Source organism: Bos taurus, chromosome 1, assembly GCF_002263795.3.
Source record: "Bos taurus isolate L1 Dominette 01449 registration number 42190680 breed Hereford chromosome 1, ARS-UCD2.0, whole genome shotgun sequence".
Taxonomy (NCBI): Eukaryota; Metazoa; Chordata; class Mammalia; order Artiodactyla; family Bovidae; genus Bos; species Bos taurus.
In genome coordinates this window covers 21,255,512-21,280,749 of record NC_037328.1, presented here as the reverse complement: position 1 = coordinate 21,280,749, position 25,238 = coordinate 21,255,512, and the positions used below count along the sequence as shown (strand labels likewise).

General features: G+C 35.4%; 1 protein-coding gene across 6 annotated transcripts in view; it reads left to right on the top strand.

Annotated features, from left to right (window-relative positions):
- The window catches only part of USP25 (ubiquitin specific peptidase 25), a 161,375-nt gene that overhangs the window by 47,381 nt on the left and 88,756 nt on the right, over positions 1-25,238 (top strand). For all 6 annotated transcript variants that reach the window (XM_002684646.7, XM_005201159.5, XM_005201158.5 and 3 more), the window contains 3 exons: positions 2,595-2,718; positions 16,107-16,269; positions 24,540-24,626. In XM_002684646.7, coding sequence (XP_002684692.2) covers positions 2,595-2,718; positions 16,107-16,269; positions 24,540-24,626 — 374 coding nt within the window. The remainder of the gene's footprint in view (positions 1-2,594; positions 2,719-16,106; positions 16,270-24,539; positions 24,627-25,238) is intronic.

Genomic DNA, 25,238 nt, shown 5'->3' with positions numbered 1-25,238 from the left:
TCCTTTTTCTTGTTTCACTCTTGTAATACTCAGATTACAAAGGAAAAAAATTTTTTTAACATTTCTCAAATACAAATAAACAAAATGAATATAAAACTTGTCCAAAATACTACCCAGCATAATCCCAGCGATGCAAAGATAAGATAGTAACAGCTATACTTCTTTCTCTTTCTCATCCTATTGTTTTGTAATCCCTTACTTAGCAACATGTTATGGTTTGCCATTGTTTAAATGATAATAGAGGTATAATTGATCACTTTTGGGTTAAGGAAGTAGATCAATATATGTTGGGAAATTGGATTACAAGGCAGTTTTTCTGAATGTGGTAATAGTTGTAGACTTTATTCTTTTGAGAAAGAATACTTACAGCATCAAGACTATTTTATTTTCATTCGTTTCTATGCAAATTTTGATTTCTTTTTTGATTAAAGATCTCAACGTAAGACCAGAAACTATAAAACTCCTAGAGGAGAACATAGGCAAAACACTCTCTGACATACATCACAGCAGGATCCTCTATGATCCACCTCCCAGAATATTGGAAATAAAAGTAAAAATAAACAAATGGGACCTAATTAAACTTAAAAGCTTCTGCACATCAAAGGAAACTATTAGCAAGGTGAAAAGACAGCCTTCAGAATGGGAGAAAATAATAGCAAATGAAGCAACCGACAAACAACTAATCTCAAAAATATACAAGCAACTCCTACAGCTCAACTCCAGAAAAATAAATGACCCAATCAAAAAATGGGCCAAAGATCTAAATAGACATTTCTCCAAAGAAGACATACAGATGGCTAACAAACACATGAAAAGATGCTCAACATCACTCATTATCAGAGAAATGCAAATCAAAACCGCTATGAGGTACCATTTCACACCAGTCAGAATGGCTGCGATCCAAAAGTCTACAAATAATAAATGCTGGAGAGGGTGTGGAGAAAAGGGAACCCTCTTACACTGTTGGTGGGAATGCAAACTAGTACAGCCACTATGGAGAACAGTGTGGAGATTCCTTAAAAAACTGGAAATAGAACTGCCTTATGATCCAGCAATCCCACTGCTGGGCATACACACTGAGGAAACCAGAAGGGAAAGAGACACGTGTACCCCAATGTTCATCGCAGCACTGTTTATAATAGCCAGGACATGGAAGCAACCTAGATGTCCATCAGCAGATGAATGGATAAGAAAGCAGTGGTACATATACACAATGGAGTATTACTCAGCCATTAAAAAGAATACATTTGAATCAGTTCTAATGAGGTGGATGAAACTGGAGCCTATTATACAGAGTGAAGTAAGCCAGAAGGAAAAACATAAATACAGTATACTAACGCATATATATGGAATTTAGAAAGATGGTAACGATAACCCTGTATACGAGACAGCAAAAGAGACACTGATGTATAGAACAGTCTTATGGACTCTGTGGGAGACGGAGAGGGTGGGAAGATTTGGGAGAATGGCATTGAAACATGTGAAACGTCATGTATGAAACGAGGTGCCAGTCAAGGTTCAATGCACGATGCTGGATGCTTGGGGCTGGTGCACTGGGACGACCCAGAGGGATGGTGTGGGGAGGGAGGAGGGAGGAGGGTTCAGGATGGGGAACACATGTATACTAATTAAATAATTTTCTATTAAAGAAAAAAAAAAAAAAAGAAAAAAAGAAAAAAACAAAACAAAACAAAAAAGACTATTTTATTTTATTCTCACTGAAGAAAACATTTCATTTAGTAATGTATATTTTCTTTTTGTGAAATGAAAACTTCTTTTTATAATTAAACAAAAAGCATAGAACAGAAAATAGAAAGCGAGAGATCCTTATACTTCTTTTTCCCCCTAATCCTCTTTCTCAAAATTAACCACTGTTAACAGCTTCATACATTCTTTCAGGCTTTAAAAGTGTATATAAGTATATATGGTCAATTGGGCTTCCCTGGTGGCTCACCAGTAAAGAGTCCACCTGCAATGTGGGAGACCTGGGTTCGATCCTTGGGTCAGGAAGATCCCCTGGAGGAGGTTGTGGCAACCAACTCCAGTATTTTTACCTGAAATCCTATGGACAGTGGAGCCTGGTGGGCCATGGTCCATATGGTTGCAAAAGAATTGAATATGACTTAGTGACTAAACAGCAACATGGTCAATTAGTTTCTGGAACATAACTTTGAGAGCTCAATTATTATACTTTGATAAATGTTTAGGTTATATGGACTAACTGCAACATGTGTATATGTGGGTTAACTTCAGAAAGCATAAATGTAAATGTTTAATTGTTGCTTTCAATTTTTGTTATTATAGAACCTGTTTTTAGCAGTCTTTCTCCTTGTTAGCTTTTAATCAGAGACTTCATAGTATTGAGTCTTCTCTAATGAAAAATATTTATGCTCTTAATTTTATAGGGAAGAACATTAAATTGCAAAGTATAACCAATTTAAAATGTGTTTGCATTCTCTTTGGAGAGGTTCCTGTACAGAATTAAGTTGGTGCTGGGTTTGATTTGAAAGGGGGTATTGGGTATAAAATCTCCATTAGGAATTACGTTTCATTTTGGTTGACTTAATTTTGAGAAACATAGTTTTGCTTTTCAGATGTGATTGATCTTACTGGAGATGATAAAGATGATCTTCAGAGAGCAATTGCCTTGAGTTTGGCGGAATCAAACAGGGCATTCAGGGAGACTGGAATAACTGATGAGGAGCAAGCCATTAGCAGGTAAAAATGCAATTTGTATAGATATAAGTACTATTTATAATAGAAATAATAATTAACTTTAACTTGAAGAGGCACACAGATGTACTTTATTATTCTAAATAAACTATTAGTAAACTTCAATATTGTTATATTTTACGTAACTAGAGTGTTCATTGCATTTGAATCTTAGATTTAGTTTTGGAGTGGCATTTTGAGGCATTAAATTTAAGCATATATTTTAATTTTACTTTGATTTTGTTTTTTTCTTCCTTAACTCCTTTTGGATCCATTGTCCAATTCAACTTATAGTCATTTATAGCAGGGATCAGCTGACTTTATCTGTAACATGCCAGTTGTAAATATTTTAGGCTTTGTTGGCCATCTGGTTTCTGTTGCAGTTTCTCAACTCTAGCGTTACAGTGTAAAAGCAGCCACTGGTAGTACATAATTTAATGAGTACAGTTGTGTTCCAGTAAATCTTGATTTACAAAAATGTAGACAGCCAGCTAGATTTGGCCCGTGAGCCATAGTTTGCCCACTTCTGATCTTTAATATGATCAGAATAGGTTTTTTTTTTTAAAGAAATGAGCAAGATTCCAAGATTGCATCTTTTGATTTAATTACCAAAGCTGTTTAGTTTGAAACAGTTTGATCCACCAAAGAATTAAGTAAGTTTGGTTTACAAAAAAAAAAAAACAAACTTTAAATTATAACAGACAATAATCATCTACGCAACTCTTTGGAGCCAGGGGCAATTTAATCTTAATGTGGAAGAAATTTATCTTTGAAGAGGTTAAATGATCTTCCAAAGGTACTCAGCTAAGATGAGTCTTATGACTCCAGTGTTCTTTTCCCTGTTAACAGAGTTGTTTGGTAGCAGAATGTACCAGCTTTCTCACATAATTTCCCTTGACACAGTATTTAATAGTGTATTTCTAAGTAATCTGAGATTACTGTATGATAGGAGATGTCTCAAAATGCTATGTTTATTAGCAAAGGCACATAGTTTTTCATAGTAATACCTTTTAATGTCTCTAAATGTTACTTTGGAAACTGTTTTGTAAGATATTAAGATGGTAAGAATTAATTAAAACTCATATTCTTCTTTAACTGTAGCTAATATCATTTAATGCCAGTAATTTTAAATAAAAACCAAAAGTGCATATCTGTTTTCAGTCATTTTATTTAGGCTGATTTTTTGAAGGATTTAGAGAAATTATAAAGTTAGGTTTTGTCTTATAAACATGAATTGGAATTGATATAATTGTCTTGAATAACTATAAAATTTGATAATACTTAAGCTTTGTAAGAAATATTTTAAACATGAACTACATCAGTTGAAATCCATATTTAAGGGGAATGAGGATCTATTATGTGAAAAAGAGATAATAAATGTAATATATGGCTTCCCAGGTGGCAGTAGTGGTAAAGAACCCGCCTGCCAATGCAGGAGACATAAGAGACTTGAGTTTGATCCCTGGATTGGGAAGATTCCCTAGATGAGAGCATCAGAACCACTGCAGCGATTTAGCATGCTCATATACTGTGATACAAATATTTTTTAAAGTACATGTATAATTTTGTATATAGTGATTTACATTACTGCATAAATAGAAACAAGACTGGAGGATTATATACCAAGTTAGTATCAGTAGTTTTATATCTTGTGTTTTGTAATTAAAATAGCATGTAATAATTAGATTAAAAAAATTGAAAGTGAAAGTTTATATTATTCCTAATCTTTATTACATTCACTATATATTATATATATTTTAAGATATTAATTTCTGTCTAAATGGAAAAAATCTCTTTAAGATAATGTTCTTTCTTATTCTTGATCTTTTAATTTTAGCATACCCTTAAATAGTAATTATTTTGCAAGTATTTTTATTGTAGATAACATTACAGAGACTTGGTATAGTGTTATATGACAAATTTTACATAAAATTATACTCCGTTAAAGTAGGAGTATTTACTGTTGCACAGTGTAATTTTTTTCTTGATATGTGTAGGTTTTATAATATCAGGTAACAAAAAATGTTAAATGGAACATGCAGTAAATAAGCATATTTATAAATCACATTGTATTAGAAATAAGGGAAGATGAGCATTCTAGTTAGACATTTGACAACTACAGTATTCTAGTGAATTTTATTAAGACTTAGGGCTCTAAATTCAAAGGGTAAAATATATTTAAACATATATTTTATAAAAAGTATTTTTAAAAGTGAATTTAACTATTTGATGACAAAATCTTTCTAAATAAAATCCCAGAGTCATTTGACTATGATTGTATTTCAGTATATATACTTTAATATGAATTCACACACTTGGAATACTGTGTTACTGTGTATAACTAGATATGCTAAAACCTATCTTTTTACATCATAGAGTACTCTGTTTCAGCACCCATAAATTTCATGGTAAAATTTCTTAAGTTGAACATTTTAAAAGTGTACGTCTTAATATAGTTACTTTTTAACATCAGGATTGGATGTATTTATTACTGCTCAGACAGGGAACAAGTAGAGTATGGATGGCTGAAATTTGTTAGTAAATTGCATGTGGCTAGCTTAGGCTTGGCATATTTGTTGTGAAAATGGTTGCTTTGTGAAATGACTAAGTTGGGTAGAAAGTAGGTCTAGGTTCTAGTTAAAATTGTTACAAACAGCTTGCCTTCAACTGTGTCAGGAAATATGGTAGACTAAAACAAATTTTCTAGTGTAATCAACCAAAATGTGTTGCTTCTGTTGGATATAAAATATTTTAAGATCTCTTGAAAGTATTATAGGGTTGTTCAGATAGTAAGGGCTCTAATCAGATTAAAGCAAAGTGAAAGAACGTACCCAAGGAAATAAGTTTGAAATGCTGAAATTCACTTTTTGTCATGATGATATTTGCTTGTGCATATAAACTTGAGTTTCAGTTTTGATATCTCTATTGAATGTGGGAAAAGGACGTGAAAGGCCATTGTCTGTAATCAGGTGGGAAGCTTTGCCCTCATAAAGTGGTTCTGTCAGTGGATGACATTCACCTTAAGGGTAAATCAGAAGTATCCCCTCTCCAAAACGCCTATAATACTGCAAAGATAGTTCTCTTGGCTTGGGGAGTGTTGTTGGAAGTGATGAGATTTGCCCTTGAGAAATTGTACCATGGTTGTGCAGCAGAAATTTGTGTCACTTTAGTAATTCAGTAAATCTCGACTTGAAAAAGAACTGTGAAAATATCTTCTAGAAATGAAAATAAGAATTATTAAGTTAAAAAAGGAGAAAAAAACAGAACACAAGTTTAATAGATTAGAAATACCTAAAGGATGTGTTAGTAGTCTGTAAGCTATATGAGAAGAAATTACCCAACATGTAAAAGATAGCTAAAAAGATAAAAAATATGGAGAAACGTTGAATGACATGGCAAATAAAATGAGTAGGTCTAACATACATTAATTGATGTTACAGAAGGAGAGGAAGGAGTGGGTCAGAGGCAGAATTTAAAGAGATCATCACAGAAATTTTTTAGAAGTGAAAAGATAACTTATAATTTCATGAGTCTACAAATTCCATTAGAAAAATTAAAAGAAGCCCACACCTAAATTCATTCTAGTGATACTCCAGAACACTTAAGACTGAGAAAATCTTAAAATTTCTTAGAGAAAAAAGGTAGAATTGTCTTAAAAATAGTGACAGTGAAAGTTACAAATTATGCAAGTTTACATGGCAATAAGACACATGAAAATAATGAAAAATGATTTTCAGTGATTGGAAAAAAAATAACTGCCAGAATTCTGTGATATGGGGTGGCCTTATCGGGTGTTTTTCTTTCTCATTGGGGCTCTAAAGTCATTTCTGAAAGACAAAGAATTATTAATGTTTCTCGTGTTCATGGATCTACCATATCCCGTACTCAGAGATGTGGGGTGGTTGTAGTGCCTCCACTGCTACAAAATCGGTGTGTCCCTTTCTAGGAGTTCTGATTTTACCTTTTTTCCCCAATAATTTCCTACTTGTACCTGAGGTTTCACCCAGACAGGCTGATACAAGAGAAACAATAACATTTTTGTGAAATTTACATGGACGCTTTGTACCTCCCACTTGGGCTTACATGGGGGCTTCCCAGGTGGCACAGTGGTAAGGAATTCACCTGCCAGTGCAGGAGATGTAAAAAAATGCGAGTTCATTCCCTGGGTTAGGAAGATCCCCTGGAGAAGGGCATGGCAATCCACTCCAGTATTCTTGCCTGGGAAATCCCACAGACAGAGCCGCCTGGCAGGCTGTTGTCCATGGGGTCTCAAGGGTCAGACATGACTGAGTGACTTAGCATGCACGCACGTGCATCCTCTTCGTACGTCCCGCTTTGGCTTACATGGGCCACTGTAGAGGAACTGGATGAGCAGTGTGCTCGTCCAAGTAATTATTTTTACACTCTAAGATCATTCAGTCCAACAAAGAATTTTAGGTGTCTGAATATAAATTGAGTGTGGGAGCCACTTGGAGGGTTTACCAAGCAGGACAGCCTAGAGTTGTCATTGGGGAAAGAATAAAGCAACATGTCCAGGAATGGTTGGGGCAGGATTCTGAATTTTAAAAACCTATAACCTTAAAGTTATAGGTTTCTATAACTCTCACTCTTTTCATCTTGATCAATACCTAGGAAGCAGTTATGAGGGTTAAATGCCTTAAGATGTTTGGAACAGGAGTAGGTGAGGGATGGCATTTACAAATCTTTTGAAGTGAATTTGTAAGGATAATTTTAAGGCTCAATAATACCAGATGTCCATGGACGGTAGAGAGTGTAGAAGGTCCATCCAGTTCTTTTTTGAGTGGCTTTTATAATAAAAGGTATACCATTGTCAGATTGCAAGTTGAAAAAGTAGAAAATATGAAACATTAGTTTCAAGGGCCTCAAGAGTATGGGATGAGATGACCAGTCAGAGTGGGAGAGCAAAACTGTAACTCAAAAAAAAGTGTCAGCAGCCATGAGGCACCACTGATAGTTCTGAGAAGGGTCAGAATGCAGACTGGAAGGTGATTAAAGGGCCAGTGTAGTCAGTCTGTGAGGAGTGGGCAAGAGCTTGCTTACCACTGGAGAAACAGATCTGCTTTTGGAAGTAGTTACATATCCAACGTGCAGTTTCTGTGTCAAAAACACAGAGTTCTTTGACTGGTGTTCAGTAAATGATTGTGGACTAGTTGCCCTGTGGGATATGATGATAGGTTACAGCAGTAGTGGTAATCTCTGGTGCAAGCTTGGTGAGTCACCTCATTGGAGAACAGCCATCACTATACAGCCAACACAATGACTAAAATTAGAAAGACTGACATACCAAATATTGGTAAGTATGTAAAGCAGTTGGAAAGTGTCATATATTGTTGGTAAGAATGTATAATGGTATAACCACTTTGGAAAACTGAAAATTTCTAGTGTATTTCAACATATATTATGCTTGGACTTAGCACACTCTGTGTTTCCACTCCTAGGTCTAGACCCTTGAGAAAGGAGTGCATAGTGCCTTTATTAGTCATAACTAAAAACTGTAAACAACCAAATATTTGTAAGAGCAGAATAGTTAACAGTGGTGGTACATTCGCACAGTGGAATACAAAGCAATGTAATGGAAAACATTTTCCAGATACTTTAAAAAAATGTGGGAGAATCCCCAAAGCAACATGTTGAGTGAAAGAGACGATGCAAAAGAGTAACTGCTCTATGAATCCATTTACGTGATATTTAAGGACAGGCATGCAATGGCACCCCACTCCAGTACTCTTGCCTTGAAAATCCCATGGACGGAGGAGCCTGGTAGGCTGCAGTCCATGGGGTCGCTAAAAGTCGGACACGACTGAGCGACTTCACTTTCACTTTTCACTTTCCTGCATTGGAGAAGGAAATGGCAACCCACTCCAGTGTTCTTGCCTGGAGAATCCCAGGGACTGGGGAGCCTGGTGAGCTGCCGTCTATGGGGTCGCACAGAGTCGGACACGACTGAAGTGACTTAGCATAGCATAGCATAGCATAACTTATTTATGGTGGTAGAAGTGGTCACAATGTTGATTATCTGAGAACTAGAGAGGACACTGTTGGAAAAGGGGCATGAGAGAATTTTTGGGAATGATAGAAATTTTCTATATCTTTGGGTGGTGGTTTCATAGATGTATTCATTGGTAAAAATTTCACTGGACTGTACATTTAAGTTTTGTGTATCTTATATACAAATCACCTTTCAGTAAAATACTTTTACCAGGAAACAATGTATTTATCTATGTTAATTGATAATATACAAAAAGTTATATTTTTATGTATAATAAAGAATGATAAGGAGAAAATATTTTAAAACTACCATTTATAACACATAGAACGATTAAAGACCAGGAATAAAAAAGAAATGTGTAAGAACTTCTAAGAAGAAAATTATTAAATAACACTGATACATATTAATGAATATGGAAATAATTGGAAATATATTGTATTTTATGAATTGAAAGATTTAAGATTGTAAAACTGGTTAGCTCTCCTTAAATTGACTTATGGATTTAGTGTGATCCCAGTCAAAATACCCAGCTTTTTTTTTTTTTTTAAAGGAAATGTAGATGATTCTTCCACCCTCTATCCCTCCCTTCCACCTTCTTTCTTTAATTTTTTTTTTCCAGTTGATGTGTATAGCTTAAGTGACATGAAAATTTTCCAGTATGTTGCTTGCATAAAATGGATTTGAATGATCAATGTGAATACTTTCTATAGTGCTTTAAATAAAAATACACACACACACACACACACAAAGCCCTCAAAATCAGTATTAGGAATGGGAACATTTACTATAAGTAAATGCTTTCAAGATTCCTTCAACATAGTGTGTGGAAGGAAAAGAGCAAAAATGTTTTGTCATCTTTTTCGGTTTTGGGGGTTTCCTTTCTCAGTATGCTACATTTTGTTATAAGCTATTTCTGAGCTCTGAGATTTGCAGTGTTGTTTCTTATTCTCTCTCTCACTCTCTCTTTAAAGTCTAGGTAGAATCACTGGCTTTTAACTTTGGTGAGGCCAGGAAGGAACCCTTATGAGGACTTGGTTTATATATAATTTATATTCATAGTGCCAGAACTGGGCTCTCAAAAAGGACAAGAACTTGGGACTGGAGGGCTCGTATTTGGGTTAGAGGTTGGGCTTTGCCAAATGACAATAATAATAATAATAACAAAGAGATAGCAACATCTGATATCTGACATTATATTTCAAACACTTGTTTAACTCCATTTTTTTTTTTAACCAAGTATGCTCTAGGGATGAAGCAAATCCCTGTTTCTATGCTCTGATGCTGATAGGAGAGACTGGTTGGTTCAGAATTTTGTGCAGTGTAATAAATGTGTTTAAAAGGTCCTTTAAAAGCCAGGGGGCAGACATAGGAGGAAACCTACTGGAGCATGTTGTAAATCTCTAGTGATTACAAAACTGAATATGTTGTAAGTTCTAAATCAAGGAGATCACAAAGTCATGGCATTCTTTCATCGACCATTTGTAGCTACCATAATTCTACCATATTACCGCGTGGTTAAGGAATATTAGAGGGCTTCCCAGGTAGCACTAGTGGTAAAGAACCCACCTGCTAATGTTGGAGACACAAGAGACATGAATTCGATCCCTGGGTCTGGAAGACCCCCTGGAGGTGGTGGTGCCTGTTGTTCAGTCTCACAGTCATGTCTGACTGTTTGCAACCCAGTGGACTGCAGCACGCCAGGCTTCCCTGTCCTTCACCATCTCCCAGAGTCTGCTCAAACTCATGTTCATTGAATTGATGATGCCATCCAACCATCTCATCCTTTGCCTTCTCTTTCTCCTCTTACCTTCAGTCTTTCCCAGCATCAGGGTCTTCTCCACTGAGTTGGCTTTTCGTATCAGGTGGCCGAAGTATTGGAGTTTCAGCTTCAGCATCAGTTCTTTCAGTGAATATTCAGAATTGATTTCCTTTAGTATTGACTGATTTGATCTCCTTGCTATCCAAGGGACTTTCAATAGTCTACTCCCCTTGAAGAGGAAATGGCAACCCACTGCAGTGTTCTTGCCTGGAGAATCTCATGGACAGAGGAGCCTGGTGGGCTACAGTCCATAGGGTTGCAAAGAGTTGGATGTGACTGAACAACTTAACACACACATATGGAGAATTATAAGTCTGTGTCTTTAAAACATTTTTATTATAATGTATGATGATCTCTACCATATGACTGAATTCAGTTATATGTATAATTATATACATTTAATTATGTATACACATGCACATAAGGGCTTCCCTTATGGCTCAGCTGGTAGAGAATCCGCCTGCAATGCTGGAGACCTGGGTTTGATCCCTGGATGGGGAAGATCCCATAGAGAAGGGAAAGGCTACCCAATCTAGTATTCTGGCCTGGAGAATTCCATGGCCTGTGTAGTACCTGGGGTCACAGAGAGTCGGACATGACTGAGTGACTTTCACTTTCACACATGCACGTATACTTAAAATTTTTTTTACATCTTAGGTCACTTTGAGAAGCAGGGAACATATATATCTTGAGCTCTATTCAGTTATTACAGTTTGTATCCAACTTTTCCTTTGTAGAAAAAAAGATCCATGGGAATGCTGGGGAGATGGTATCTTCAGTTTATATTCTTGACTTTCCCTCCTAGCTTGTAACAAAGAGTTCAGGTAAGCTGCTTGGTCCTAGAAAATACATTTGAGGCTATACATTTCCCACCATGAAAAACAAGAGATGTATTTTCTTGGTGGAAGGGGACTGAAGAGAAGGGTGACTGAATTAACTATATTGAAACATTTAAAAATAATACCTTCTGGTTTTTAGTAATCTTAACTAGATCTGAAATTAGAAGAATATTGTTATCTCAGAGCAGTCTGAATTGGAGATTTGGAATGGGTTGTTGACAGGTATGGGGAGCAGGAGACCTAGTTTTACTCAGTGTTGTCTTGAGGCCGAGTCTCATTTTGTTACTAAATTCATGTGACTTATGTATAGATTTTAATTTTTCTAGATCGGGTGTATTTTGTAGAAATCAACTCTTCTGAAGTTTTCCATAACTAATGTCTACGTGACCTGTTGCCTGGTCATTATGATACAAGTGATCTGATGTGTTGGCATTAAAAAGGGTTATTTCTATTTTATTTTATTATAACTAGAGTTTTAAGTTAGTATTTTATTATAACTAGTTTAAAAACATATATTAAACATATATGTTTAAAAAACATATTATTATAAATAGTTTAAAAACATATAGTGGTAGAGGATCATGCACCTAGGAGATTTATGAATGAGTGTAGTTCTCCTTGACTTTTGACTAGTTTATGCTTTTGGAATATACTATAGAATCCTTTTTTTTTTTTAATGGGTATTATACCTGCCCACCAGTGCTAGTCAGTTGCTGAATGCCTCTTCTGTCTTTTATATTAGGTTGGTGCAAAAGTAATTGTGGTTTTGCATTGTTGAACTTTGCCATTTGATATTGGAATACATTCTTAAATGTAGTTACATGTCATTAAAATGCACATTTTTTTTTGCTTAATGACTTATTACTTGCTGTTTATATATATTTTAGATGTGGAAATGATGTTAGAAAAAAAAATTCGAGCAGTTTTCTTGTTTGAGTTCGAAATGGGTAGTAAAGCAGCAAGGACAACTTACAATATCAGCAATGCATATAGCCCAGGAACTGCTAAAGAAATGTACAGTTCAGTGGTGGTTCAAGAAGTTTTGCAAAACTTTGAGACAAGAGCCTTAAAGATGAGGAGCTCAGTTGCTGGCCATCAGAAGTTGACAGTGACCAATTGAGAGCCATCATCAGAGCTGATCCTCTTAAAACTACACGAGAAGTTGCCCAAGAACTCAGTGTTGACAATTCTGTGGTTATGTGGCATTTGAAGCAAATTGGAAAGGTGAAACAGTTTGATAAGTGGGCGCCTCATGAACTGACCACAAATCAAAAAATTGCCATTTTGAAGTGTTGTCTTCTCTTATTCTGTGCAACAACAATGAACCTTTTATTGATTGGACTGTGACATGTGTTGAAAAGTGGGTTTTACATAACAGGCTGCCATGACCGGCTAGGTGGTTGGACTGAGAAGAAGCTCCAGATCACTTCCCACAGCCAAACTTGTACCAAGAGTCATGGTCACTGTTTGGTGATCTGCTGCCCTCTAATCCACTACAGCTTTCTGAATCCAGGAAAACCATTATATCTGAGAAGTATACTCAGCAAATTGATGCGATGCACTGAAAACTGTAACAGCTGTAGCTGGCATTGGTCAACAGGAAAGACCCAATTCTTCTCCACAGCAATGCCTGACCACACGTCACATAACTTTGGAAGTTGAACAAACTGGGCCATGAAGTTTTGCCCCATCTGCCATATTCGCCTGACCTCTCGCCAACCAACTACCACTTCTTCAAGCATCTCGACATCTTTTTGCAGGGGAAACACTTCTACAACCAGCAGGAGGGAGTTTGTTGAATCCTGAAGCACAGATTTTTTTTTTTTTTTTTTTTTTCCGAAGCACAGATTTTTATGCTATAGGAATAAACAAACATTTCTCATTGGCAAAAATGTGTTAATTGTAATGGTTCCTATTTTGATTTAACATAGGTGTGTTTGAACTTAGTTATAATGATTTAAAATTCAGGGTCTGAAACCACATTTACTTTTGCACCAACTAATAAATGACCACTGGCACTAATTCTTTCCTGTTTGTAGTATGTTTGCTACCTTTCCCAGAACCCATTGCTTGTTTTAGTTTGTTCATTTCTGATTACCAGTGTGGAAATAAGATTCATTAATTTATACTTCTAGATATACATATGTAACAAAAAGAACAGACTTTTCAAATGAAAATTGTTCCCACTTATGTAAGTCAAAAAATGATTAAATATACCTTTTTTATATAAAATAGACTTTGATGTTGTATTTACCTTTTGTATACTATGTGTTAACTTCTCTTTCGAGGTGGTCACCTTGTACAAATGTAATTTGTACAGTTGATTTTTCTTGTGTCATGCTAAATTGTGCAACGAACAGTAGAAAGTCTCAAGTTGGCTCTTTCACTTACTTCCCTTTTATGTTCTTGAGAACTCATTTTTGATTGGAGTGGGATGTTCCAGATAAACCTGATATTCTTAAGTCCCTAATCATCAACTAAATACCTTCCAAGGAGTTCTAGCACTGTTTATTGTTAAATACGAGAAAAAACCTCTAGGGGCTGAGGTTCCTTGTGAGAGTTGATAGTTGGGCAGAGATTACTGCTGCTAATGTTAGATCACTCTTAAAAGTATAAACTGTTTATTTTTAAATATGTGAGTTTACTTTGACCTTTACATTTTAATGTATCGTGTTTTCTGCTCTCCCCACCCCCACCCCTGCCGTATGTGATTTAATTGATTCCCAAAGAAAAACTCTATCCTATATTCATATAAGTTATTTTAAGTAATACTGATTTGGAATCTAATGCACTGTATCTAAGGTCATATTACAAAGTCAGAGATGAAAAATATTCTGCTTCTCATCCATAATTAAGGAAGATAGCTGTGTTAGGTTGACATTGATCTAATAGAGCAAAATCTTTAGGATAAAAATAGTATAGCATGAATGGGATTTTTTTTAAGAAGCCAAAAAGTTGAAAAATCTCTTACTAAGATTTTTGGAGTGAACATAAAATGAGTTATTCATGATAATTTGGAATAGTAGTAACACATGTCTTGAGTAGACAAAATGCATGATTAGTTTATATGTAGGGATTAGGGTTTTTCAGCATTTTCTTGCTTAAGAGAAAATGCTCTTAAGCATTCGGTTCAGTTCAGTTCGGTCGCTCAATTGTGTCTGACTCTTTGTGACCCCATGAGTCGCAGCACGCCAGGCCTCCCTGTCCATCACCAACTCCCGGAGTTCACTCAGACTCACGTCCATCGAGTCAGTGATGCCATCCAGCCATCTCATCCTCTGTCGTCCCCTTCTCCTCCTGCCTCTAATCCTTGCCAGCATCAAAGTCTTTTCCAATGAGTCAACTCTTCTCATGAGGTGGCCAAAGTACTGGAGTTTCAGCTTTAGCATCATTCCTTCCAAAGAAATCCCAGGGCTGATCTCCTTCAGAATGGACTGGTTGGATCTCCTTGCAGTCCAAGGGACTCTCAAGAGTCTTCTCCAACACCACAATTCAAAAGCATCAATTCTTTGGCGCTCAGCTTTCTTCACAGTCCAACTATCACATCCATACATGACCACAGGAAAAACCATAGCCTTGATTAGATGGACCTTTGTTGGCAAAGTAATGTCTCTGCTTTTGCATATGCTATCTAGGTTGGTCATACTTTCCTTCCAAGGAGTAAAGCATCTTTTAATTTCATGACTACAGTCACCATCTGCAGTGATTTTGGAGCCCAAAAAAATAAAGTCTGACACTGTTTCCACTGTTTCCCCATCTATTTGCCATGAAGTGATAGGACCAGATGCCATGATCTTCATTTTCTGAATGTTGAGCTTTAAGCCAACTTTTTCACTCTCCACTTTGACTTTCATCAAGAGGCTTTTTAGTTCCTGTTCAGTTTCTGCCATAAGGGTGGTGTCATCTGAGTATCTGAGGTTATTGATATTTCTCCCGGCAATCTTGATTCCAGCTTAAGCATTAATGCACCATTAAGCGGTACTGTTAGCCGTGTTTAGATATGTTTTAGATATTCTGTGGATGTACTTATTTTGAAGAGGTTTATCTTTTATTATTCTGATATGTAGGAGTTTACTGCAGTAGATTTTTCTCTAGGCAAACTATTGGGGAATGAAATGAACACATAAATATTCTCTCCCTTTATTTTTCAGTAGCTTTTGTAGAGTATGGCTATGTAGAACTGAAACGAACCCTAGAATTTACCTAAACTTTTTTTTAAATAGAAAAGGAAATTAATGATCAGAGGGATGAATGTGCAGTGTTTTTCAATTTTTAATTTTCTTGGTGTTTCAAAGAAATTCTAATGAAAACTAATCATTATGTATATTGTAAATATGTACTTCAATGCAATGATTTTTTCAGAAAACTTATCTAGGTGCTATATTCCTGATACTAAGCTTCTAGTTTGTTGAAATATAAATATATCTATTTCCTATTATGTAATGCTATCTTTTTGTGATTAAAATCTGTTTTCTGAGGAAAAACTGCTGCCTGTGTTTTGATCTATTAGCATTGCTACTACTATGTTCTTGAAAACTAGAACTATGCTATGTTCTAGAAAACTAGCCTCCACTTGAGTAAATTTAGTGTTAAGTATTCCTTTTCCAAATGCATTGTCTAGACCTTAATTTATAAAAATCCTTAGTTTATAGTATGCTGTTTTCTACCGTACAGTGCTAAATTAATGCTGTATTTTTTCACCATTATTTTCTACCCATCGTTTAAGAGTTCTTGAGGCCAGCATAGCAGAAAATAAAGCATGTTTGAAGAGGACACCTACTGAAGTTTGGAGAGATTCTCGAAACCCTTACGATAGAAAAAGGCAGGACAAAGCTCCTGTTGGACTAAAGAATGTTGGCAATACTTGCTGGTTTAGTGCTGTTATTCAGGTAAGAATCTTTATGCAGATCTTATGTGGTGGGCCTGGCAGCAGTGAAAAGTGAGTTGGAGTTGTGTTTCTTTTTAGTTGTTATATATCTACATACACACAGACACACACATAGACACACACACTGCAAACAAGGTTTTAATATGCCTTTCTACTAACTTAGTTTGGCGATTGCAGTATTCCCCACTCCACTTTGTTCTTCATTCCCAGTATGGACTTTTCACGATAAAACACTGTCAATGCCTTATTCAGAATTAATTTCTCCTCCTTATCTGTTGTTGGGAATTGTTGTCAGAGTGAAAGGAAAATATTTTTATATATAAATCCCTGCAAATTTAGGAAAGGATATAACCAAGATGGGTCTTTCCTGGCGGCTCAGATGGTAAAAACAAAATGCAATGCAATGCAAGAGACCTAGGTTTGATCCCTGGGTTGGGAAGATCCCCTGGAGAAGGGAATGGCTACCCACTCGAGTATTTTTGACTGGAAAATTCCTTGAATAGAGGAGCCTGGTGGGCTACAGTCCATGGTGTCACAAAGAGTCGGACGTGACTGAGTGACTCACACTTCACTTCATAACCAAGATATGAAACCAAGACTGTTTTTGTGTGTGTGTGTGAGAGTCAGATCAGATTTATTTATATATAATAGAAAATATCATTCAATAATTATAGTCGTTTAAGTACTTTTTTTTAATAAAAGAGGACATTTTATTTTAGGAGGAAATAGATTGAGAAATAATTCTCAATACATATGTGAGAATGAAAGAATAAAAATAAATTAAGAATAACATTTTCTAACTTGGAATTATTTATTGAGCTTCTTATTCTAAAATGAAAAATATTTGTATGCATAGATAACCATCTTCTCAGTTTGGACTAGTTTTTTTTTTTTTTTTTTTTAACTCTTACATGATATGACTATTGTCGTAATTCTTTAGTATTCTCAGACATTGGTAATGTTATCTTTCAAATTGTGAAACCTTAAACTAAACAATCTCCTTAAGTAAAATAATCTATGAATAATAACATGCTCTTAGTTTTAATTGCTCTTTAGGAAAATTAATATTTGTGCTTAATTTCCTAATATAGCTGAACTGTAGTTCATTTAGTGTTTCTAATGAGTCTTTTAAAATCAGTAGGTGTTTTCTAATTTACATTCTTTTACATTTAAAATACCTCTTCATTTTGTCTGTTTCCAACCTGAATACAGTATTAACTTTCATATGATATTAAAGCAACTAACAGGTTATTAAAATTTTCTATTCTAAAGGTTATTAATTGTGTTCTCTAGGTGATTAATTTGTTTTTTGTTTTTTTTTTTTTACTTCAGTGTTATAATTTCCAGCTCTTTTCTGTCTTTGCTTCTGGCAAACTGTATTATATAATTTGATCTTCTTTGGTTTTCTGGTTTCATGCCTCACTTTTTATTCGACTATGGTACACACCAGTTAATAACACGATATGTTATGTTTTCCAGGCTATGAAAATATTAAGGAATACTTGGAATTAACATGAATTTGTAATAATACTTTTGTTTTTGGTCTTGAGAATGCATTAATTATCCACTTACATGCTAGCAATATCTCAAATTTTATTTGCTATCTTAATACTTGCACCACTAGTAAATTCTTTTGCATTTCATTGTTTAAATTTCATAATTTAGTTTTCACTTTAAAATGTGAAACACAATTTTAAGGCTGTGCTCTGAGCGCCTATGAGTATGTTTTGCTGCCTGTATTTGGATGCTACCTTTACACTATTATGGCCAGTAAACGAGGCTCATTGATTAGCAGCTTCTCTTAGAAAACTATAAGAAGTAAGAAAGCGCTCACAGAGAATCAGTATTTGTTAGTTAGAATAGGTGCTTTAAACATCTAGAAGAAATAAAAGATAACCTTGAAAATTTTGGCTTCTAATGAAGTAATAGTATACTGTTTTTTGGGGATGTAGAAAAACAGTAAGCTTCAGTTTAGGAAATTGTGGATGGGAAAAAAAAATTGTCTAGTGCTAAATGACATTGTTTTGTTTTTGAATGTAACTTTAAAATCTCTTAAACCATTTTAAGTAGCTTTTAATTTTCACTTCTAGTAATTGAAATATTTTATTTTTTCATTCCTTGACATTTACTTAATTCAACAGACATCTAAAATATGTTTATCATAATAACTGGAACTTTTCACTTATGAAAGGAACTTTGGGTAGGAAATCTGTATTAGTGTTGGGAAGTTTAAAAATTTTTTTTCAAAGCACGTTGGAACTTGCTCAAATTATGATATAAATGCACTGTAAAGTTTCAGTTACAAAAATTTTCTCAGGGATGGAATTTACTTAGTTGGCAAGACTAGTGTGAAACAACTGGGAATTCTCTTCTTTAAAAGTATTTCTACCGATTATAGTTTACAGGAATTATAAACCTCTAACTTCAGAGTAGGTAATGGGGGGTAAGCTACAGAAGGTACAACTTTGTTGTACTTGTTCCTTTAAGTACTGAGACCTAAGTATTTTGAAAGAAAAGAGGAACAGGATATCAGGAAGGGATTGTGAGCAAAAAGAAATTGTGCAGAGAGTGGCTTACATAATCTTTTGGATGCTAACAATATCAGCCTGTCTTTAGATTGGGTATCAACCACTTAACTACTCAGGATTATTTTTATCCTGTTCAAAAGCAACTTTTATGTAGATGGTACTGATTGGGGCTGCTTTTTCTACTCTATTCCTCTCTAGTTTGGGGTGTTAAGTTCAAGTAATTCATGAGTTCTCATGACCCTTAGCACCATTCCCATCTGGAATCCTCTGAGATGCTCAGAAGTAAGGTGCTTCTGCTTCTTGGTTTGCCTCGTACAGTCCCAGTTTATTCCTATTGTAGATGTGTCAGCACTTATTAATTCATTGTAGAGCCCTTTTTCATCCTCAGAAGAGTTGTGGATTGGATGATAAGGTTTATGAACCCGAGTCAGTTAAGTTCAGTTATATCCAAAGTCTAGATTTTCCTACATTCCACAGAAGGAGAGAGTAGTTGTCTGGTGCCTCTCTGTCTGGGAAGGCCATTGGGATTTAATTGCTCTGTATACAAACTTTCATCTTTTAATCAGGCCACTCTGTTTTTCTCACACTTTGAAACTTATCTGTTACTATTTCATTTTTAAATATTAATAATCCACCAAGGAGAATTTATGTTGGTTTCCCTTAGTATCTTTCATCATAGAGAGTTTATATCTCCTGCTCTCTTGTCATCGCTTTTTTTATTTTCCATAAATTATGTATTTAAACTCTACCCTGGCAACTCAGAGGTTAAAGCGTCTGCCTGCAATGTGGGAAACCCAGGTTTGTTCCCTGGGTCTGGAAGATCCCCTGGAGAAGGAAATGACAACCCACTCCAGTATTCTTGCCTGGAGAACCCCAGGACGGAGGAGCCTAGTAGGCTACAGTCCACGGGGTCGCAAAGAGTCAGACACTACTGAGCGACTTCACTTTCTTTCTGCTCTCTTGTCATCACTTTTTTTGTTTTCCATAAATTATGTATTTAAACTCTCACCTTCCATGAGTTTAGCCACATTCTTAACAGATTTCAGAATTCAGATATTGGCTTTGAGCTCAATAAAAGGATACTTGTTTTCAATCTGTATGAGTCACAAATGTAATTTAGACAGTAGTGGCGATTAGACCTTACCACCCCTTTTGAAGAAATACGTTGACCAATACTACTATGCCCAATATAGAGTATAGATTGGGACTTAAAATGAGTTCCTGTATTTTGTTGTGATAATCCATGGTCATAAATTCTGCTTTGGGTAATAGCATATTAAGTTCTTTTCAGCCATCCACTTGGTCATATATTGTTGGAGTCCTAAAAACAAAGATGAAACCAGCATTTTGAAGGTGTTGCAAGCCCTAAAGCATTGTGGAATTTTGAGGCTACACTTTGAGAGAACAGAATTTTCAGAGAGTAAGCTTCACATTTTGGGCTGTTTTATCTTTGAGAAAACATCTACTTCTGCTTTATTGACTTTGCCAAAGCCTTTGACTGTGGAAAATTCTTAGAAATGGGATACCAGACCACCTGACCTGCCTCCTGAGAAATCTGTATGCAGGTCAAGAAGCAACAATTAGAACTGGACTTGGAACAATAAACTGGTTCCAAATCGGAAAAGGGGTACATCAAGGCTATATATTGTCACCTTGCTTATGTAACTTATATGCAGACTACATCATTGAGAATTGCTGGACTGGATGAAGCAAAAGCTAGAATCAAGATTGCTGGGAGAAATATCAATAACCTCAGATATGCAGATGATACCATACTTATGGCAGAAAGCAAAGAAGAACTAAAGAGCCTCTTGATGAAAGTGAAAGAGGAGAGTGAAAAAGTTGGCTTAAAGCTCAACATTCAGAAAATGAAGATCATGGCATCTGGTGCCATCACTTCATGGCAAATAGATGGGAAAACAATGGAAACAGAGGCTTTATTTTGGGGGGCTTCAAAATAACTGCAGATGGTGATTGCAGCCATGAAATTAAAAGACACCTACTCCTTGGAAGAAAAACTATGACCAACATAGACAGCACATTAAAAAGCAGAGACATTACTTTTCCAACAAAGGTCCTTCTAGTCCAAGCTATGGGTTTTCCAGTAGTCATGTGTGGATGTGAGAGTTGGATTATAGAGAAAGCTGAGCACCAAAGAATTGATGCTTTTGAACTATGGTGTTAGAGAAGACTCTTGAGAGTCCCTTGGACTGCAAGGAGATCTAACCAGTCCATCCTAAAGGAAATTAGTCCTGAATACGTTGGAAGGACTGATGCTAAAGCTGAAACTAGTACCTTGACCACCTGATGTGAAGAAATGACTCATTGGAAAAAGACCCTGATGCTGGAAAAGATGGAAGGTGGGGGGAGAAAGGGACAACAGAGGATAAGATGGTTAGATGGCAAAACCAACTCGATGAACATGAGTTTGAGTAAACTCCGGGAGTTGGTGATGGATAGGGAAGCCTGGCGAGCTGCAGTCCATGGGGTCTGAAAGAATCTGACATGACTGAGCGACTGAACTGAACTGAACTGATATTTGAGGCAATTTCAGAAGTTGCTGCTGATTGGCTGGAAGCTAAGCGGAGTTTCACACAAGCTTGAAAGCCTTGGAAACATCTGAAATTTTCAGTTGAATTCTAAAGGGCTAGACTCTAGGATTAACTGAGAATTGAGAAGAGGCCAGGCTTTATAACTTGTGAATCCCAGCTTAAGATCATCTCATAATTGATTGGATCAAGGTAATAATAGGATTGCAAATATTTTAGTCTTGCTGCCTGCCAGAAGGAAATGTAAATTTTAGTGAAAGATAATACCATCTTGAACTTTGAACTTTCTCCAGTTTTTTACACACAGTGTCTAACACTCAATCATTCATAATTGGTCATATCAGAAAATAAGGCATGTCCCCAAATTAGGAGAAAATAATGAATAATTAGAAATATAACTATGTAGGGAAAAGTTAAAATTGAATAGTTTGTTATATAACTACTAATATGCTTAAGGAATTAGAAGCATAATTTAGAATTTTTGATAAAAAACTAAAAACTATAAAAAAAATTTAGAGCTGAAAAATACCGTAAGTTAGGGTATCAGGGGATGAATTTTGCAGCGTATTAGACACAACTGAAGGATACACAGCATGACCAGAGAATTAGTCAACTGGACAGTTTGTCTGAGGAACATTTTCACACTAAAGCCGTGAAATACAGATGAGAGCATAGAAGAGATATTTTGGACATGGAGTAAATTGTACTACTAACACAATTTATTTGTGGTTCCAGAGGGAAACTAAAAAGGAAGTAGGATAAAAACAATATTAGAAGAGATGACAAAGAATATTCTGAACTTGATGAAAGAAATAAGTCACAGATTCGGGAAGCAATAGGAACCAAGTAGTATGAACATAAAGAGTACTGCACAAAAGTACATCATAGTAAAATAGAAACACTCAAGACCGAGAAAACCCTAAAAGTAGCCAGTTGGAAAAAGATATATTGCTTCAATAAAGGATCAAAAATAAGACCGACAGTTGGCTTCTCAACAGAAATGCTATCTTTAACGTGCTGGGAAAAGATAACCGGCCATCTCAAATTCTATAACTAGTAAAAGTCTTTCGAAAATGAAAACCTCCACAATTTTGAGCTTAGCAGAAGCTGAAATAATTTGTTACCAGAAGACCCACGCCAGGGGAAATCTGTTCAAAAAGAAGAAAAAATATTTTTCAGTGGGAGCTCAGAGCATAGAAGTGGATTGAGCCTCTTTAGATTTGTCATTCTTTTTCCTATATAAATCCCTTGTAAGAACAGTCCATACTTTGACCTCTACTTTTACCCATTTCTTTAGGACTCATTGCTACTGCCCTCCCATTTTATTGGAAAGGCGACTTCCCAACTGCTAAATATAAAGATTATTTTCCTGCCCTTACCTTCTTTGGATGTGACAACCTCCAACCTTTACTAATCTTCTCCTTAATGAAATTTGCCAGTAATTGATTGATGTACTTCAGAATCTCTGGTACTTTATATCTTTGTTGAGAAATTCTGTACATAAACATTTTTTAAAGCTCTGCTGTTACTCTGATGCAAAACTATGGCACTGAAACACGTATAATATCATATAAGAAACAAATCGCCAGTCCAGGTTCGATACAGGATACTTGGGGCTGGTGCACTGGGATGACCCGGAGGGATGGTACGGGGAGGGAAGTGGGAGGGGGGTTCAGGGTGGGGAACACGAGTACGCCCGTGGCGGATTCATGTTGATGTGTGGCAGAACCAATACAATATTGTAAAGTAAATAAATAAATAAATTAAAAAAAAAAGCTCTGCTGTTACTCTGATGTACAACTATGTTTGAAGGCTTTCTCTACTCCTTTTTCTTCTGTGCCCTCAGACTCGCCACTTCTTTTACTATTCATATTTTGTTTTATACCTCTTTTTCACTTGGCTTTTAAATGCTTCTTAAGTTTCTGATTTTGGTCTATTATTGTATTCTCATTCTTTCTAGTTTATAACATCTACTCTCATTGTTTTAATTTGCAATCACAAGATAGTATTAAAGGCGGAGACGACTTGGTATGTTTTATTCTCTGTTTCCTGTCTTCCCTGTGTCTGGCATGTAGTGGGTGCTCCATAAATGTTTGTTAAAAGAATGAGTAAATGAATATGTTCATATTGTTTACTAAAATACTTCAGGTCACAGTTATCAGTTTTATGGTTTTACCTTTCATATATAGGTCTTTGATTTGCATCTCTATATATCTGTATCTGACTCTATTTATAGTGGGTCAGTTTTCCCAAAATCTAATACTAAACAAATTTTTGTTTTCTTATTGGCTTAAAATGCTATGTTTATTTTCTAGCAAGTTGGCTAGCCCATCTTTTACTAAGATTGTAATGCATCATTGCCCCCTGTACAATGATTTTTGAAGTTCATAAACTATGACTTACAGAAAGGAATACATTTTACATTGTAAAACACTTTACACATACATATGAGAACGTATGAGAATTTCACCAATGAAAATTTTATAAATAATACTCTGGTAAATTTATTCTTTGTGACATGTTCTGATATTTTACATTACATTTTATTTCATTTTTTAGAGTTGATGTTTATCTTGACATTAATGGATTGCAAACTATAGTTTAAAAGGGTAGCTCCAGGAGACTTTTCCATGAGCATCTTTCCATATGCTTTCATTATACTCTATGTGATCAGTATTACTGTATCTTTGCGTGACACTGCTGTTGTTTTAATTAAATATTGTTTCCTTCCTAAGCTGTGTCTCCTTGACCATTAGTGATAATACATAATTTCTTTGAGTCTCTATAACCTAGCATCTGGCCTATAGATTTATTTGTACTGTATTTTTGTAGAATTGATACCTCTAGAAAACTCATTGTACATAACATGTTGAAAAAGTTCTTGAGTTTGCATTTGTATACATTTAATTTTGAGGAAACTGCCTAGGCACATAGAAAATTTTTAATAATACATATTATATTTTTTGTATTGTCCAAGTGTAATTTTCTGCTTTGCAGTACAATAAATATTGTTAATGATCAAGAATATGTCAAAATAAAAGAAGTGTGACTTTTTCTCAGGGAGAAAAATAGGCCTTCTTGTGTTAGTGGGAAATATTCTGTATATAAAATGAATCTCTCAGACTAGTCATATTTTTATAGTTCTGTTAATAGAATTTTCCCTTTGGTTATCTTAAATTGTTGTTCTTTTTCAGTCATTATTCAATCTTTTGGAATTCAGAAGATTAGTTCTGAATTACAAGCCTCCATCAAATGTTCAAGATTTACCCCGAAACCAAAAGGTAAAATTATGAAAGATTTTTAAGTCGAGTATATTCTTTTGTGTTTGCTTTTGGTGCCATGCCATGTGCCTCATTGTGCCTGACCCTTTGCAACCCCATGGACTGTAGCCTGCCAGGCTCCTCTGTCCATAGAATTTTCCAGGATTCAGTTACCATTTCCTATTCTAAAGGATCTTCCCAACCCAGGGATGGAACCCATGTCTCCTGTGTCTCTCACATTAAAGGTGGATTCTTACCTGCTGAGCCATGGGGGAAAGTTTGCTTTTGGGATATTTGTGAAATCAAATCTGAAGCAGTGTCAAATTTGAATGTCAACCTGTTAATCTCAACTACAACAGTAACTTACTATTCTTGGTCAGTATATTGTAAATATGAATTTTTCTACACATGTGTGTCAGTAATAGGCCAATTTTTTTGTTTCATTTTAGTAATTGCTTTTTCTTCTTTTTAGAATGTTAGAGTAATAGGCTATCATTTACAATTCAGGGTCTTTCCTCCTCAAAAAGTATGTGGAAATCAAACATTTTTCATTTATTTCTGTAGACAAACTCTTTAAAAGTTTAGCTGTACCCTGTTTTTGCAGTGTGAATCTACAATTTCTAATATTGTTAG